General features: G+C 39.7%; 1 protein-coding gene across 3 annotated transcripts in view; it reads right to left on the minus strand.

The window, feature by feature from the left end:
- The window catches only part of dscc1 (DNA replication and sister chromatid cohesion 1), a 37,904-nt gene that overhangs the window by 20,561 nt on the left and 3,865 nt on the right, over positions 1–13,478 (minus strand). For all 3 annotated transcript variants that reach the window (XM_060824190.1, XM_060824189.1, XM_060824191.1), the window contains 4 exons: positions 10,646–10,814; positions 8,447–8,581; positions 6,887–6,977; positions 3,060–3,198 (listed from right to left, as the gene is read on the minus strand). In XM_060824190.1, coding sequence (XP_060680173.1) covers positions 3,060–3,198; positions 6,887–6,977; positions 8,447–8,581; positions 10,646–10,814 — 534 coding nt within the window. The remainder of the gene's footprint in view (positions 1–3,059; positions 3,199–6,886; positions 6,978–8,446; positions 8,582–10,645; positions 10,815–13,478) is intronic.

Consider the following 13,478-nt stretch of genomic DNA (forward strand, 5'->3'; position numbering starts at 1 on the left):
CACCGACCCTCCAAAGAGCAATCCACCCAGACTCGTTCCCCGAAATTTACCTCTGACTAATGCACCTAACACAACAGGCAATTCAGCATGGCCAATTCACCTAACCTGCATATCTTTGGACTGTGGGAGGAAACCAGAGCACCCGGAGGAAACCCACGCAGACACAGGAAGAGTGTGCAAACTCCAACAGACAGACAGCTAACCACTGTGCCACCGTGCCGCCCCATAATAGATTCTAAAATATTTCCAATGACGAATGTCAGGCTAACAGGCTGATAATTTCCTGCCTTTTGCTTTGTTCCCTCTGCTGTTTGTAAAGGCTTCCTAATCTTTGCTTCCCACTAATCTTCATCACATTGTCTGCTTTTTCTTTTCCTTTTATACTGCCCCTGACTTCCCTTGTCAGCATGGTTGCCTTGTCCTCCCCTTCGTATCGTTCTTCTTCTTTGGGATGAATTTCTGCTGTACCTCCTGAATTACCACCATTATGCTGCAGTTATACACAATCCTGGTTTGATCCCACTTGGAATATTGTGGACAGATCTTCACACCAACACGTGGGAAGGATAGAGTCATCTTGGAGTTGACAAGAATGATACATGGATTTCAGGTGTTAAGTTATGAGGAGAGATTATACAAATTAGGCCTGATTTCTTAAGAATTTAGAAAGTTAAGGTATGATCTGATCAAAGTCTTCAAAATATTAAGAGGAAAAGACTGAGTCAATAAAGATAAACTATTTCTACTTGTTGGGATTCTAGAACTAGAGGGCAGAGTCTGCGAATTAGGGACAGACCATTAAGGAGAGACGTTAGGAAGCACTTCGACACACAAAGGGTGGTACATGTTTGGAAATCTCTTCCAAACAAAAAGCAATGGCTGCTGGATTAGTTATTAATATTAAATCTGAAATAGATGCATTTTTTGTAGCAAGGGATATGGAGCAAAGGCAGAGAACTGAGTTAGACCTCAGATCAGCTGTGATCTCACTGAATGGTAGAACAGGCTTGAGGGGCTGAGTGGCCAACTCTTTTTCCTGTGCTCCTAGAACAACAAACTTTGGAACAATTGTAAGCAGGACAGTGCAGAGCTCCTTTTGAATACTGACAATCCAGTGGAATTGGTGGCTAGGTAGCAGATGAAGTTCAGTGCAGAGAAGTGCAAGATGATGCACATTGGTACAAAGAACACAGAGACAGTATGAAATAAAGAGTACTATTATAAAGGGTGTGCAGATGCAGAGAGACCTGGGTGTTTTGGTGTTTCAGTCATTAAACATGGCAGGATAGGTAGACTGAGGTGGTAAAAAGGCATACAGTATTCTTGGCTTCATTAACAGATACTTGGATACAAGAGCAGGGAAGTGATATTGAACTTACACTGGACACTGCTTAGATCTCTCCTGCAGTATTGTGTACAGTATTTGGTGTTACTTGAGGAGGGATGTGAATCATCAGAGAGACAGAGAGAAGAGGTTTATGAGAATGGATCCAGGGATGAGAAACTTCAATTATGAAGGTAGATTAGAGAAGTCGAAATTTGATTAGATTAGATTACTTACAGTGTAGAAACAGGCCCTTCGGCCCAACAAGTCCACACCGACCCGCCGAAGCGCAACCCACCCATACCCCTAACCTAACACTACGGCAATTTAGCATGGCCAATTCACCTGACCTGCACATCTTTGGACTATGGGAGGAAACCGGAGCACCCAGAGGAAACCCACGCAGACACGGGGAGAACGTGCAAACTCCACACAGTCAGTCACCTGAGGCGGGAATTGAACCTGGGTCACTGGCGCTGTGAGGCAGTAGTGCTAACCACCGTGCCGCCCACGGTGAGAAGCAGACTGAGGGAAAGTTTTCAAAATCAAGGCAGTCTTGACAGTTTAGACAGAGAGAAACTGTTCCCACTCACAAAAGGATCAAGAACCAGAAGGCATTGTTTTTAAAGTGTTTTGCAGAAGAAAGAAATAAAAGGTGAGAGAAAGACTTTCTAATACAAGGGGCTCATTTGGAACGCATTGCCAGGAAGTGAGGTAGAGACTTGAGGCACTCATTTAAGGCCCAAATGATTATTTAAGTAGAATATTAACATGCAGGGTGATGGGGAAAAGGTAAGAGTTTTACACTTGGTTGAAATGCTTGCAGAGCTGACTTAATCGATTGAATAGATTCCTTCTGCGCTGTAAAAAATCTGTAATTCAATGAAGAGAATTGATCTGGGGGAGTTCAGTAACGTGGATGCATTGGAGAAGCTGGGATTAGTGAAGAGTGAGAGTAGATTTTAGAGAGATGTTTTATGTAACGGGGATCTAAACAGTGACAATAAAAGATGCTGTTCCCAGTGGCTGAAGGTTCAAAGACCAGAGGACAATGATTTGAAAAGATTAACAAAAAAAACTTTCGTGACATGAAGTAAATCTTTTTACAGAACTAGCAATTATGACCTGGAATGGACTGCCTGGGAATATAATGGAGACTTATATGATAATAATATATGACTTATATAATGGAGATTGTGGCTTTCAATCAGGAATTAGATAAGCAGTTGAAGAAAATTTCCAAGTCTACGTAGGAAGTGGAGGTTGTCTGAAAGGTTTGTTGTTTTTAAGGCATGGATGTGACAAGTTGAATGGCCTCCCTCTGTGCTATATCTATTCCATGATTCTGTGAACTCTTCCAAGACTAATCATGACTTTAATGACCAATTAAAACTGAAATTTGCATTACTGGCTTTGGAAGAGTTTGAAAACTATCCCATGAACTGTGATATGCTGAGAGAAATTAGATTTATCTGTTTTTACCATCAAGACTCCTCTCAGTACATCATCAAAGATACAAACAAAATATGAACACTTCCCAACAATCAGTTAGACATTATCAAGTTTACCACTGTCTAATTAAAATCAAGTACAAGGCATTTTTCAGAATACCTGAAAGACAGCTTTATTCTGTGTCAAAGTTTATGACCAGAAACAAAATCACATCGCCTTTCAACAACAGTAAAGTGAGTTTCAGTCACCAGCACCTATGGTTTATTTGCACTGTGTCACTCACCTGGGTTCAAGAATTTCCAGTTCTTGTAGACAAATAGCGAGAGGAATCTTACTGAAAGACCATGACTCAGAATCAACCAACTGGATCACATGGCTCAGCAGCTTAATTTCATATTCAAATTCCAAAATTCTCCAATACCCTAATTAGCAAAGGGAAATAAAGGGGTATGGTAAAACTGTATGGACCAAATCTTTTAGTTTAGTGTCTTTTTAAAAATTAGGCACTGAAACAAGAAAAAGTGGGTTTAAAAACCAGTATTTGAAAGAGGAGGCTGCAGTTTTTCAAGAAAGTAACCTGATACCCATTGCATTGTGGAAACAACTGTTTGAACAGTTCGGAGACAATTTGGACTTGAGATGGTGGACTGATGCAGTTTTTGGTGCCAATGAGACGTTGGCCAGTCCATGGATTAGTGACAAGTTATCAATGGCAATTTTTTTTTGCCTGCCAACAACTGTTGATTGTGAAATAACTGCACAGAGGCTGGTATCCTGTCACCAAGTTTCTGCCTTTATTTGCTTGTGCTCAGGACAGTGACTGAGGAGATTCTAATTTCCTGTTTTTTTTAATTTTATTAGACAACACATAGTTTATAAAACAATTAACAGCTGTATACAGAGAAACAACAACTTTACAAAGGAGAAGAATGGCAAAGCCAGGCCCAAACCCTACCATTCAACCAGTTTTCCTGTTTATATTGGTTAGCCAGAGTTTTTCTGATTAGCCCCAGATTACCAACCCCAATCAAGGATCTCAGAGTCAATAAGATCCAGCTTGTTCCAATCACAACAGAGTGGTTCTCAGGTAACTGCATAGCTTGGAGTGAACGGCAAATTAGAAATAGAGAAAAGTGTTCAGTATTCCCAAGCTCAGGAGCAGTTTCTCTGCGTTCTCTTTAATTAAAACTCACTTTAAACCTAAAACAAAGTTTATCTTTCCTGCAAAAGTCATTGTAAGCTGTGAGAGACTTGTTGTAAGTGAACTAATCAGTTTCTGTCTCTCACTTTCTCGCTGGAGAAAGATGACTAAATCAAGGTACTGACCAGCAGAAGTCATAAAGATTATTTCAAGAATAAAACCTGGGAACTGAACTGTTTTTCCAATCTATCCCCTCTTGTCCAGAACCTATTAAACCCAGTCTATTTGCCCGTGTGTGCTTGAGGGGGAATTTAAAAAAGGATTTGAGTTTTATTAGAAGTATTATACATTGATGGTTTATAACTGTTTAAAATAGAATAGAATATCCTTGATTGTCACATGTACTCCATTACAGAAGTGCAGGAGTGTAGTGAAAAGTTTTACAATGTCACCTCTTTAAGGCACCATCTTAGACTTAGGTACAAATGTTAGACACAGAAGAGGAATGAAAAGTGGCTGCATTACTTTATAAAGTTTAAAGAATAAGTTAGAAATAAGACAAAGTCAAAGGAATGACATTACAGTCAGATAAAAAAAATTCCAAATAAACATTACATTGCAGCAGCTCAATGCAGGGGCTTCCCCACGTAGTCTGACTGCCCATGCCAGAACCCAGTCCACCAACCCTCCCTACTCTGCACTGGTTCTCAGCTGCTCCAAGGTAAGTTCCAGGACAGATTCCCCTGTGCCAGTCTCCATCCGGGTCTGCTTCTCCTGCATTGGCCGTTGCTTTGGGTCAGCTTCCCCGTGTCAGCCATTGCTCTAAGACAGCTTATCCCTCACCAGCCACCATCCTGGACTGCTACCTGTGGCTGGAGTCTAATTACTTGTAATAAATTGTAATGTTTGTTCAATACTGAAACTAGGATCATTCTTCCTAACAATGTGGCTTTGAAAGGTAAGTAAATTGGGGACCTTTATGTGCTTTATAAATTCTTTACCTTTGTATCAACTCGGGAATAGCTGGGTTTAATTTCCAGCTTGCGACTCCAGGGAGTCATATCAGTAAAGAAGAATAAAAATGCACAGCTTGCTATTTTAACTTAACCCTCATAAATATTATTCTGGCTTCCCAGCAGTAACAGACACCACATCAATCAGTGAAGCTGTTTGTTTTAAAGAGGATGAGATACAATAGCATGAGTGCAGTCTTTTCCAGAAAGCATTAACGCAGCAATGAAACTTATCCCCGGAGCTACTGCAACAGTGATGAATATTTGTCGACAGAATCACATGAACCCAGCAGCTCAGGTATCATAGACAAAAAATGGCAATGCTTCAGCAAAGCAAAGCCCAACTCTCTTTAATGATGTTGCCTTCCCTACAAATAATTTATTAAAGAATGATACTTCAAATAAATATTTTCAAGAAGAAATCAGTCATGACCTTAGAAGAGTATTTAAATCAACAAGAGCATTATGGGTCCTTTCATGTGTCAAGGTGTTATAACACCCTTCAACAGTGAAGAATTAACTGACCCAAGAACTTGACCAGGGCTTTTTTCATTTACTAACATAATTATTCTGTGTACTGTGAACTGAATATCATACACACTGTAACTAACAACTTGAGATTATTTTTTGTGTTAGGCCGAACTAAAGGTTTTGGCTCGGAATACACAATACCACAGATAGTTGGGTAACATTAAACTATATTCACAAAGCTCAGTTTAACAACACCATTTGGTTTCTCAGTTAGGTGCCCTAATTGGTCCATTCTAAATGTTAACAACTCATGGGTATATCTCCAAAAGTGAGAGCAACTTCCCAGCCACTTAACCTGACGAATACTGTCTAGTAAGTATTTTCTGTTAATTCTACTGTGAGGAGTAAAGAGAACAGAGCCATCATGTTCCAGTTGTCAACCTTACACCACATATTCCCGCAGGAATCACATGACAGTGAGTAGAAGAGATGGTGTGGCTAACATTCCACCACCATCCTTACTGTAGGCTGACATGACAATGGCTTGTGTCTGGGACCTTTACAATTTCCATGGCCCAGTATTGTAAGATGCCTTGGACTCCTCCACCGGCAGAACACAACTACACGATGGCTGGAGGAGGAGCGCCTCATCTTCCGCCTGGGAACCCTCCAACCACAAGGTATGAATTCAGATTTCTCCAGCTTCCTCATTTCCCCTCCCCCCACCTTGTCTCAGTCGGTTCCCTCAACTCAGCACCACCCTCCTAACCTGCAATCCTCTTCCTGACCTCTCCGCCCCCACCCCACTCCGGCCTATCACCCTCACCTTGACCTCCTTCCACCTATCCCACCTCCATCGCCCCTCCCCCTAGTCCCTCCTCCCTACCTTTTATCTCAGCCTGCTTGGCTCTCTCTCTCTTATTCCTGATGAAGGGCTTATGCTCGAAACGTCGAATTCTCTATTCCTGAGATGCTGCCTAACCTGCTGTGCTTTGACCAGCAACACATTTGCAGCTGTGATCTCCAGCATCTGCAGACCTCATTTTTTACTTGTAAGATGCAATGCAATGATCAAAGAATCCATCAGTACCGCTCTTGATGCAAGACCTTGGATTCTGTCCAGGCCCACAGCTTTTACTGTGATCAGCCCACTCAGCTGCTGCTTAATGTCACCTGGACTGAAATAAATAATTGTTGACCATGGGAACTGGGAACCTTCTGCTATTTATATCTTAGCAATACTGTGCATTAACCTATTAGTCTAGTAAAGGACATGTCATCTAATCTGGTGAATTGAAGACACCAAGATTGAATTTCTGCAGATGTTTCTTCTACTCATTCACAATAATCTCTATACAAGGTTGTGTAAATACAAAATAAATGGCGTTTACACTGTTTTTGTCATTCTACAGCAAATCAGATGGGGTAAGAGAAACGGCTGTGGAAATTCAACACCATGAGTTATACTCGACACTTTAAATTTACCTTCAATCCTGCATGCATGTATCTGCTGTAATTGCTGCATTATTTCCTGTTCACTGGCTTGAATCCTTTCCATTAAATCTTCCTTTGTATACTGCAATGCAAAGGAAACAGCAGTTTCAATTAAAAGACAAACATATCAGAAATTAAATTTAGTAAATTTTGGCAAAGCAACACATTGGAAGTATGATGCTTCACAGTGTGGCAGGTTGCAGGTTTAATTTATCTCAGGAGTTGGAATGGACCTATGAACTGACACTATGTGTAACCTAACAATCAAAGAAAGAACCATCCTATTGCTGGCTTTCACTCCCCACTCAGTTGTCACCTAAAATTCCAGTATAAATCCTGACAGCCATTTACTGCTCACCCAGCAAATCAATTGTTGTGTTGGTCCCAGATAAACATCCTGAAAAATGAGGGGCTTGGAATGAAGATTGACATCTTCAATAAAATTCTCCCTCATAGGATCAAATGAACTTTATTATAAACTTGGAAATGTAACTATTATTTTCTGTGTTGGAGATATTCTTCCCCACTATGTTATTCTTCAAATTGTGCAGCTTTTCACACAAGATAGAAAGAAGAATGTCGTGTGTCAAAGCATAATCAACTCAGTGCTTTTGATGTGTGGTCACTGTTGCAGTACAGAAAATGTGTAATCAATGTGGGCAGCATATCACAAACAGCGATGTGATGAAGGTGAGTTATTCTGTGTTAATTGCATTGATCAAGGAATAACTACTGGCACAAATACTTAGGAAAATTACTCTGAACTCGTGTGAAATAAAGCCATGGGATCATTTACATCCACCCATCCACCTTGGAAAGCAGCTGGTGTCTTTGTTTAATGTCTAGTATAAAAGACAGCATCTCAGGCGGTAAAACATTCCTTCTATGTTTCAATGCCTAAATTCTTATGCTCAAGTCTCTAGAGTGTATGAAAACACATAGCATTCCTGTCCTTGAGTCTGAATGCTATCAACTGAGCCAAAAGTTACTCTTCATAGTTCAGCAAATTTGACCATAAGACCAGAATAGTTCTACATTTAATTCATGGTTTATGCTGAGGTCATTGATTTCAAGCTAGACAGTCTGATGACTGTTACAAACATCCTAAGCATTATTAGTTTGAGGAATTCATAAAATCAACAATAAGTTCTAGTTCAAAACACAGAGTTAAAATATATTTTATCTCAGGACTTCCCAAACTGTGGATCATAACCCAGTGGAGAGTACAAGTCAGAAGTGGGTGTCGTAGAGCTCCAGCTGAGGTTTCACAGCCGTGAGGTGCTTTTTAATAAAATGGTGGGCATGAGTCCTGCTCCAAAGGGGCAATGGAAAAATAGGTTGTTAAAAATTCCTGAAGGTTAAGCACTTTGCTTCTGGCACCCCACAGCTCATGACTCCAACATCTCTCTGCCCTCACACTCATACTTCTCATTGAGGTGTCATAGTAATTTTCAAAGCTCAAAATGGAGTCTCTGTGGGATAAGATTTGTGATGCACTCTTCTACATTTTGGTTAGAATAGTCTGAAACGAAAAATATACACCGACAATACCTTTGAATACGTTGAATTTCTTTCTTTCTCACTCGAAGGCCCCTCATATTGGTTTTCCATTAGAAGTTTCTTCAACTTCTTCAATTTGGGTCGAGTTCTTTTTAGTTCCCAGTAGCTTTTAGCAAAACCATAAATCTGTCCAAATCAAAGCATTTTTAAATTAAAACAAACACTACTAGATTATTGGAAATATAAATAACTGTTCAATGAGGATGAATTATGCAATCTCAGTTCTTTTTGAAGGTGAAGTGTATTATTTCTGCAGCTTATATTCAAATTGATAGCAAAGAATCTACTTATACTTCTTATTTAACTCCAAATAATTATCTTACCCTTTGTACATAACCTGCATGTTACGCTGTTTCATTTACTCAAAAATGTTTCCATAGCCTTATTCCTGGGCCCCACAAACTTTATTCCCTGTCAAATTTCCAGGCTTCTTTTTCTCTCCACTATTCTGTTCAACCACTTTAAACTTATTCCAAACCAATCTTTTGTTTCCACACCTCTCTTCTTTAAATCTTACACTGCCATCATGTTTTTTCCAGTCATCCCTGCACTCTAGCCAATCACGATGTTCTCCCCTTGATTTTATTCCTTTTCTGCTTCAAACCTGTTCATATCTAACAGTTTCCAGTCCTGATGGAAGTCCAGCAGCCTAAATGTTAATTCCGTTTCCCTCTCCACAGATACCACCTCACTTGTTGACTATTTCATCGTTCTTCTATTTCAGATTTCCAACATCCACAAAACCGTACTGTTTTTAAACTTAATCTGTTCTGTCCCTTCACAATTTGAAATTGCTATTAAACCACCTACGATTTCCTGTTCCAAAGAAATTAGTCCCATGATTCAAGCAATAATCTTGTTTATATTATACTTTCTTGTCCTCCTTCACATCCTTCCTATAAAGTAGCACCCAGAACTGCAAATAATACTCCAAACATGATCTCAGATTGACAATACATCTGAGCTTAAATATTCCAAATCACTTGTCCTACATTTTCTTTATCGGTTGCTGATTTGAACTGCTGCTTTCAATAACTAGTAAACACCAAAATACGACTAAGTCTGTCCACCATCAAAGAAGCTCAAGTTTTCATTGTGATAAAGGATGCTGTTGTTCCCTCAAAAATGATAAGCAATCCACAAGATTGCTCTCCCTGCCACCAGATTACAGGTAAATTCCTGCAGCATTGTCACATTGTTGTCACAGTGAGTATAACTGTGTTACCCATGGGATCCACTTGCAGCAACTCATCAGGTTTAAGGGAACAGAACCTTATAGCCTTTCAACCTTTACTACTGAGAATCAATAACAATATCATAACACAAAACTTCTATTTATATATGGCCTTAATGTGGAAAAGTGGTCAAAACTGCTTTCACACAAATACAGTCAAAGACTGACAGGGTCAAAGAATACATATTAAGAACTAAAACCAGTTCTGAGGAAGGGTCACCAGATCTGAAAGGTTAACCCTGATTTCTCTTCACAGATGCTGTCAGACCTGCTGTCCTTTTCCACCAATCTCTGGTTTTGTTTCTGATTATGACATCTTTTAGATTTTTTTTAAAGTAGACATTAAGAAACTGATTAAGAATTTGTTCATGCAGGAAAATTTTATGAAGAATCTTAAAGGTGAATTGTTGCTGGGTCACAATTCTGAAATTTCCCCCACCTGAAGACACTCCTGCTACTATTCTCAGCCTAGATCAGGGGATTAACTTATGGGACTTTATTAGGCAATTAGCCTCCAAGCTAATGGTGATGGGAGGAACCAACATAGCAGACTGTCATTAAGCCACCAATGGCAGACTAATTCACACTAACTGAAGGAAAGAGGATCCATCCTAACTCAACCTCGCTCATACATGATTCCAGGGCCTGCTGTGCTTTTCCAGCACCACTCTAATCTTGACTCATACATGATTCCAGTAACATACCAATGTACTTAGCTCTTATCTGTGCTCTGAAAGGCCCAGCAAGCCATTGAGTTGCAGCACATTATTTGCAACAGTTCAAAACATCAGCCCATCATTTTCTCATAACAACGAAGAATAGACAATACATGATGGCCATGTCAGCAGTAGTCACATTTGGAGATTTTACTTTTAAACCATTGTATCTCAATAAATAATTATGTGCAGAAAAATAATTATCCCTTCAAGAAATCCTTGTTTACATAAAGACTTCACCTGACAGTGTATCAAATGTTCTGAGCTTGATTCGGATCCAAGCTGATCAGGGGTTTTGCAGTCAGGTAGGATGAGCAACATGTTTGATGTATCAGCAATCTTCAAATCATACGTTTTATCTTCACTGCACAGCACAGCATGTTCATCCATATCACCTCGAATAATCAAGCTGAAAGCAAAAAATTAACATACTGAATGCTATTTAAGCATTAATTAATAAGGCTAAAATTATAACTCCTCAACCTGAAAATGTCAAAACATTAAAAACAAACCACTCAAATCTCCAAGTCAATAGAAGCCTAAGAACTTTAAATTAACACATTAGCAAGAGCATAACAAAATCTATAGAAGGATAACAGAGAATGAGTGCACAGTGAGAGAGAGAGACAGTAGCAGCAGTGAGTGTGAGTGCACAGTGAAACCAGTGGAAAGGTCACATAGCACCAAGTGACAGCATCAAGCAGGAGGTCAGAGTGAGACCAGGCAGGCGAGTAAAAGACAGACAACAGTAGTATTGAGAATAAGTGGGCGGCACGGTGGCACAGTGGATAGCACTGCTGCCTCACAGCGCCAGAGACCCGAGTTCAATTCCCAACTCAGGCAACTGACTGTGTGGAGTTTGCACATTCTCCCCATGTCTGCGTGGGTTTCCTCCGGGTGCTCCGGTTTCCTCCCACGGTCCAAAGATGTGCAGGTCAGGTGAATTAGCCATGCTAAATTGCCCGTAGTGTTAGGTAAAGGGGTAAATGTAGGGGTATGGGTGGGTTGCGCTTCGGCGGATTGGTGTGGACTTGTTTCCATACTGTAAGTAATCTAAACAGGAATCAAGAAGTGCACAGTGGGATAGGCCAGCGAATATAAAAAGCTAGCTGGTTCAGAGCCAGCTAACTGCATTCAAGAAAAATACAGTGTGCTGTCTCAGAAAAGCAGTGAAGTGATTGATTGGTGAGTATTTCTCTTTCTCAACCCCTAGAAAATGACTTTTAATTCAAGTTAGGAGCTGAGTAATTAGAAGCATCAATTAACATAAACATGACCACAACTGACTGAATAAGAATATGAGCACGGAACAGGTCTACAGCCATTAATTAAATTTAATACTTAAAACAAGGTCCAACTAGCCTGCAAAAGAAGGAACAGATTTTATTTTAGGACATGGGAGCTGGAACTTGTTTCTTCCAATTCCTGTGTTTCATGGAAACCTCAACACATTCTGAGGAATGATGAGCATCTGAAGGGAAGAGAGTTCAAAAATAGTATTATATAGCTAACTCTAATGGTACAAAGTATAATAATGTAGTTCAAACAGGTACTCAAACTGAAGAGTGCTGGAAATAATACTTAGAAATGTTGCAGGTTAATCCATGGCACCAATGGGCAAATAACTGCACAGGAGGGAACAGAGAAGAACACAGAAAAATAATTATGAAAGGAGATTTCATAGGATGACAGATAGGTATTTCTGTAACTATCATTATGTATTGAGGCCTCATGTTATGTTGTTATTATTGTTTGGAAATTTGCGTTATTAATTGATAGAGCTATACATAGCTTTAAGTTTGACTTATATTTCTATATTGTGTATATTAAGGAGAAGATGTGGTTTTAGTTTCATTTTAGATGTTCCATGAATGATGTCAGAAATTTGTTGATATATGCATTTTGCATGAGAATTCACACAGTGGAGTATATCTTAAGGTGAACAATTCATAAAAGAGAGAAAAAGATAAAATGAAAAGCTGGTAAAACCACAGCATCATCACAGGAGTCCAGACTCATAGAGAAGCCAGAACCAGTCAGAAGGTTCAGTCTAAGCAAGAAGATGCTGATGTTTGAGCAGTTTCCCAACAATCAGGGCTGAGGAAAAAGTCTTGGGTTGCATAAGAGAAAAACATCCCAAGATTCTGAGAGTTTCAGTCTGTCGATAGGAGACAATGGAGGCTTAAGTGCTAACCTCATAAAAAGACTAGCCAGGAAACTGCTCAAAGCTGAGACACAGAAATTCCATGTGTTTGCTCTGAAAGTGTTCAGAAGTCATTAAGAAGAAAGCTCCAGAAACCAATTACAAACATGTCAACTAAACAAGGACCCTTAAAAGTGAGGTTGGGATGACACTTTACTGAGGTTTGAGTATCTGTAAAGTTGTTGTTGAGGATAAGAGGGTTCAATCTTTATTTCTGAGATTTGTAATAAATTTGTAATCAATTTAAAGTAGTTCTTGTATTGTATAATATAATTTGGGATTTTTTTTCCTTTTGTGTACAATAAACCTTGATGTCTTTTTATTATAAGGACATTGAATATGAGCTGCTTGAATATATTCAGTGACTAACCACCAGCGTAAACAGATAGCAAAAATAAACATACAGTCTATACAGCTAGCTCTCACCCTGGGGCCTAACTTGTCCAGTATTACCATCAGTTGTGATCATAATCACTATGAGTCCTGCATCGTACATTGCCTCCCTAGTGCCAGAATAAAGAATATCACATGAAGGTTATTCTATCGAAGGAAGGGAGTAAGCCAACAACAGCCAGGTATTGAGGCCCGACAGTGAGATTTCAAAATTGAGGGAGGAAATTAAAAAATAGCACAATGAGTATTTTGCAGCAATTGAGGGGAGGAATGGGAAAAACAGAGGACCAACACATTGCTTGAGGCATGGTGCAGGAGGGAGAGCTTCAGACTCTTTGGACATTGAGACCAGTTCTGGGGCAGGAATCACCAATTCCTGTCAAAGGGTGGGTAACATATCAACAAGGCCACAGCCAAAGTCTGCGTGGGATGGTTCGCTAACGTGGTTGAGGAGAATCTAAACTAAATTGGAAAATT

Source organism: Hemiscyllium ocellatum, chromosome 4, assembly GCF_020745735.1.
Source record: "Hemiscyllium ocellatum isolate sHemOce1 chromosome 4, sHemOce1.pat.X.cur, whole genome shotgun sequence".
In the NCBI taxonomy this organism is placed as follows: Eukaryota; Metazoa; Chordata; class Chondrichthyes; order Orectolobiformes; family Hemiscylliidae; genus Hemiscyllium; species Hemiscyllium ocellatum.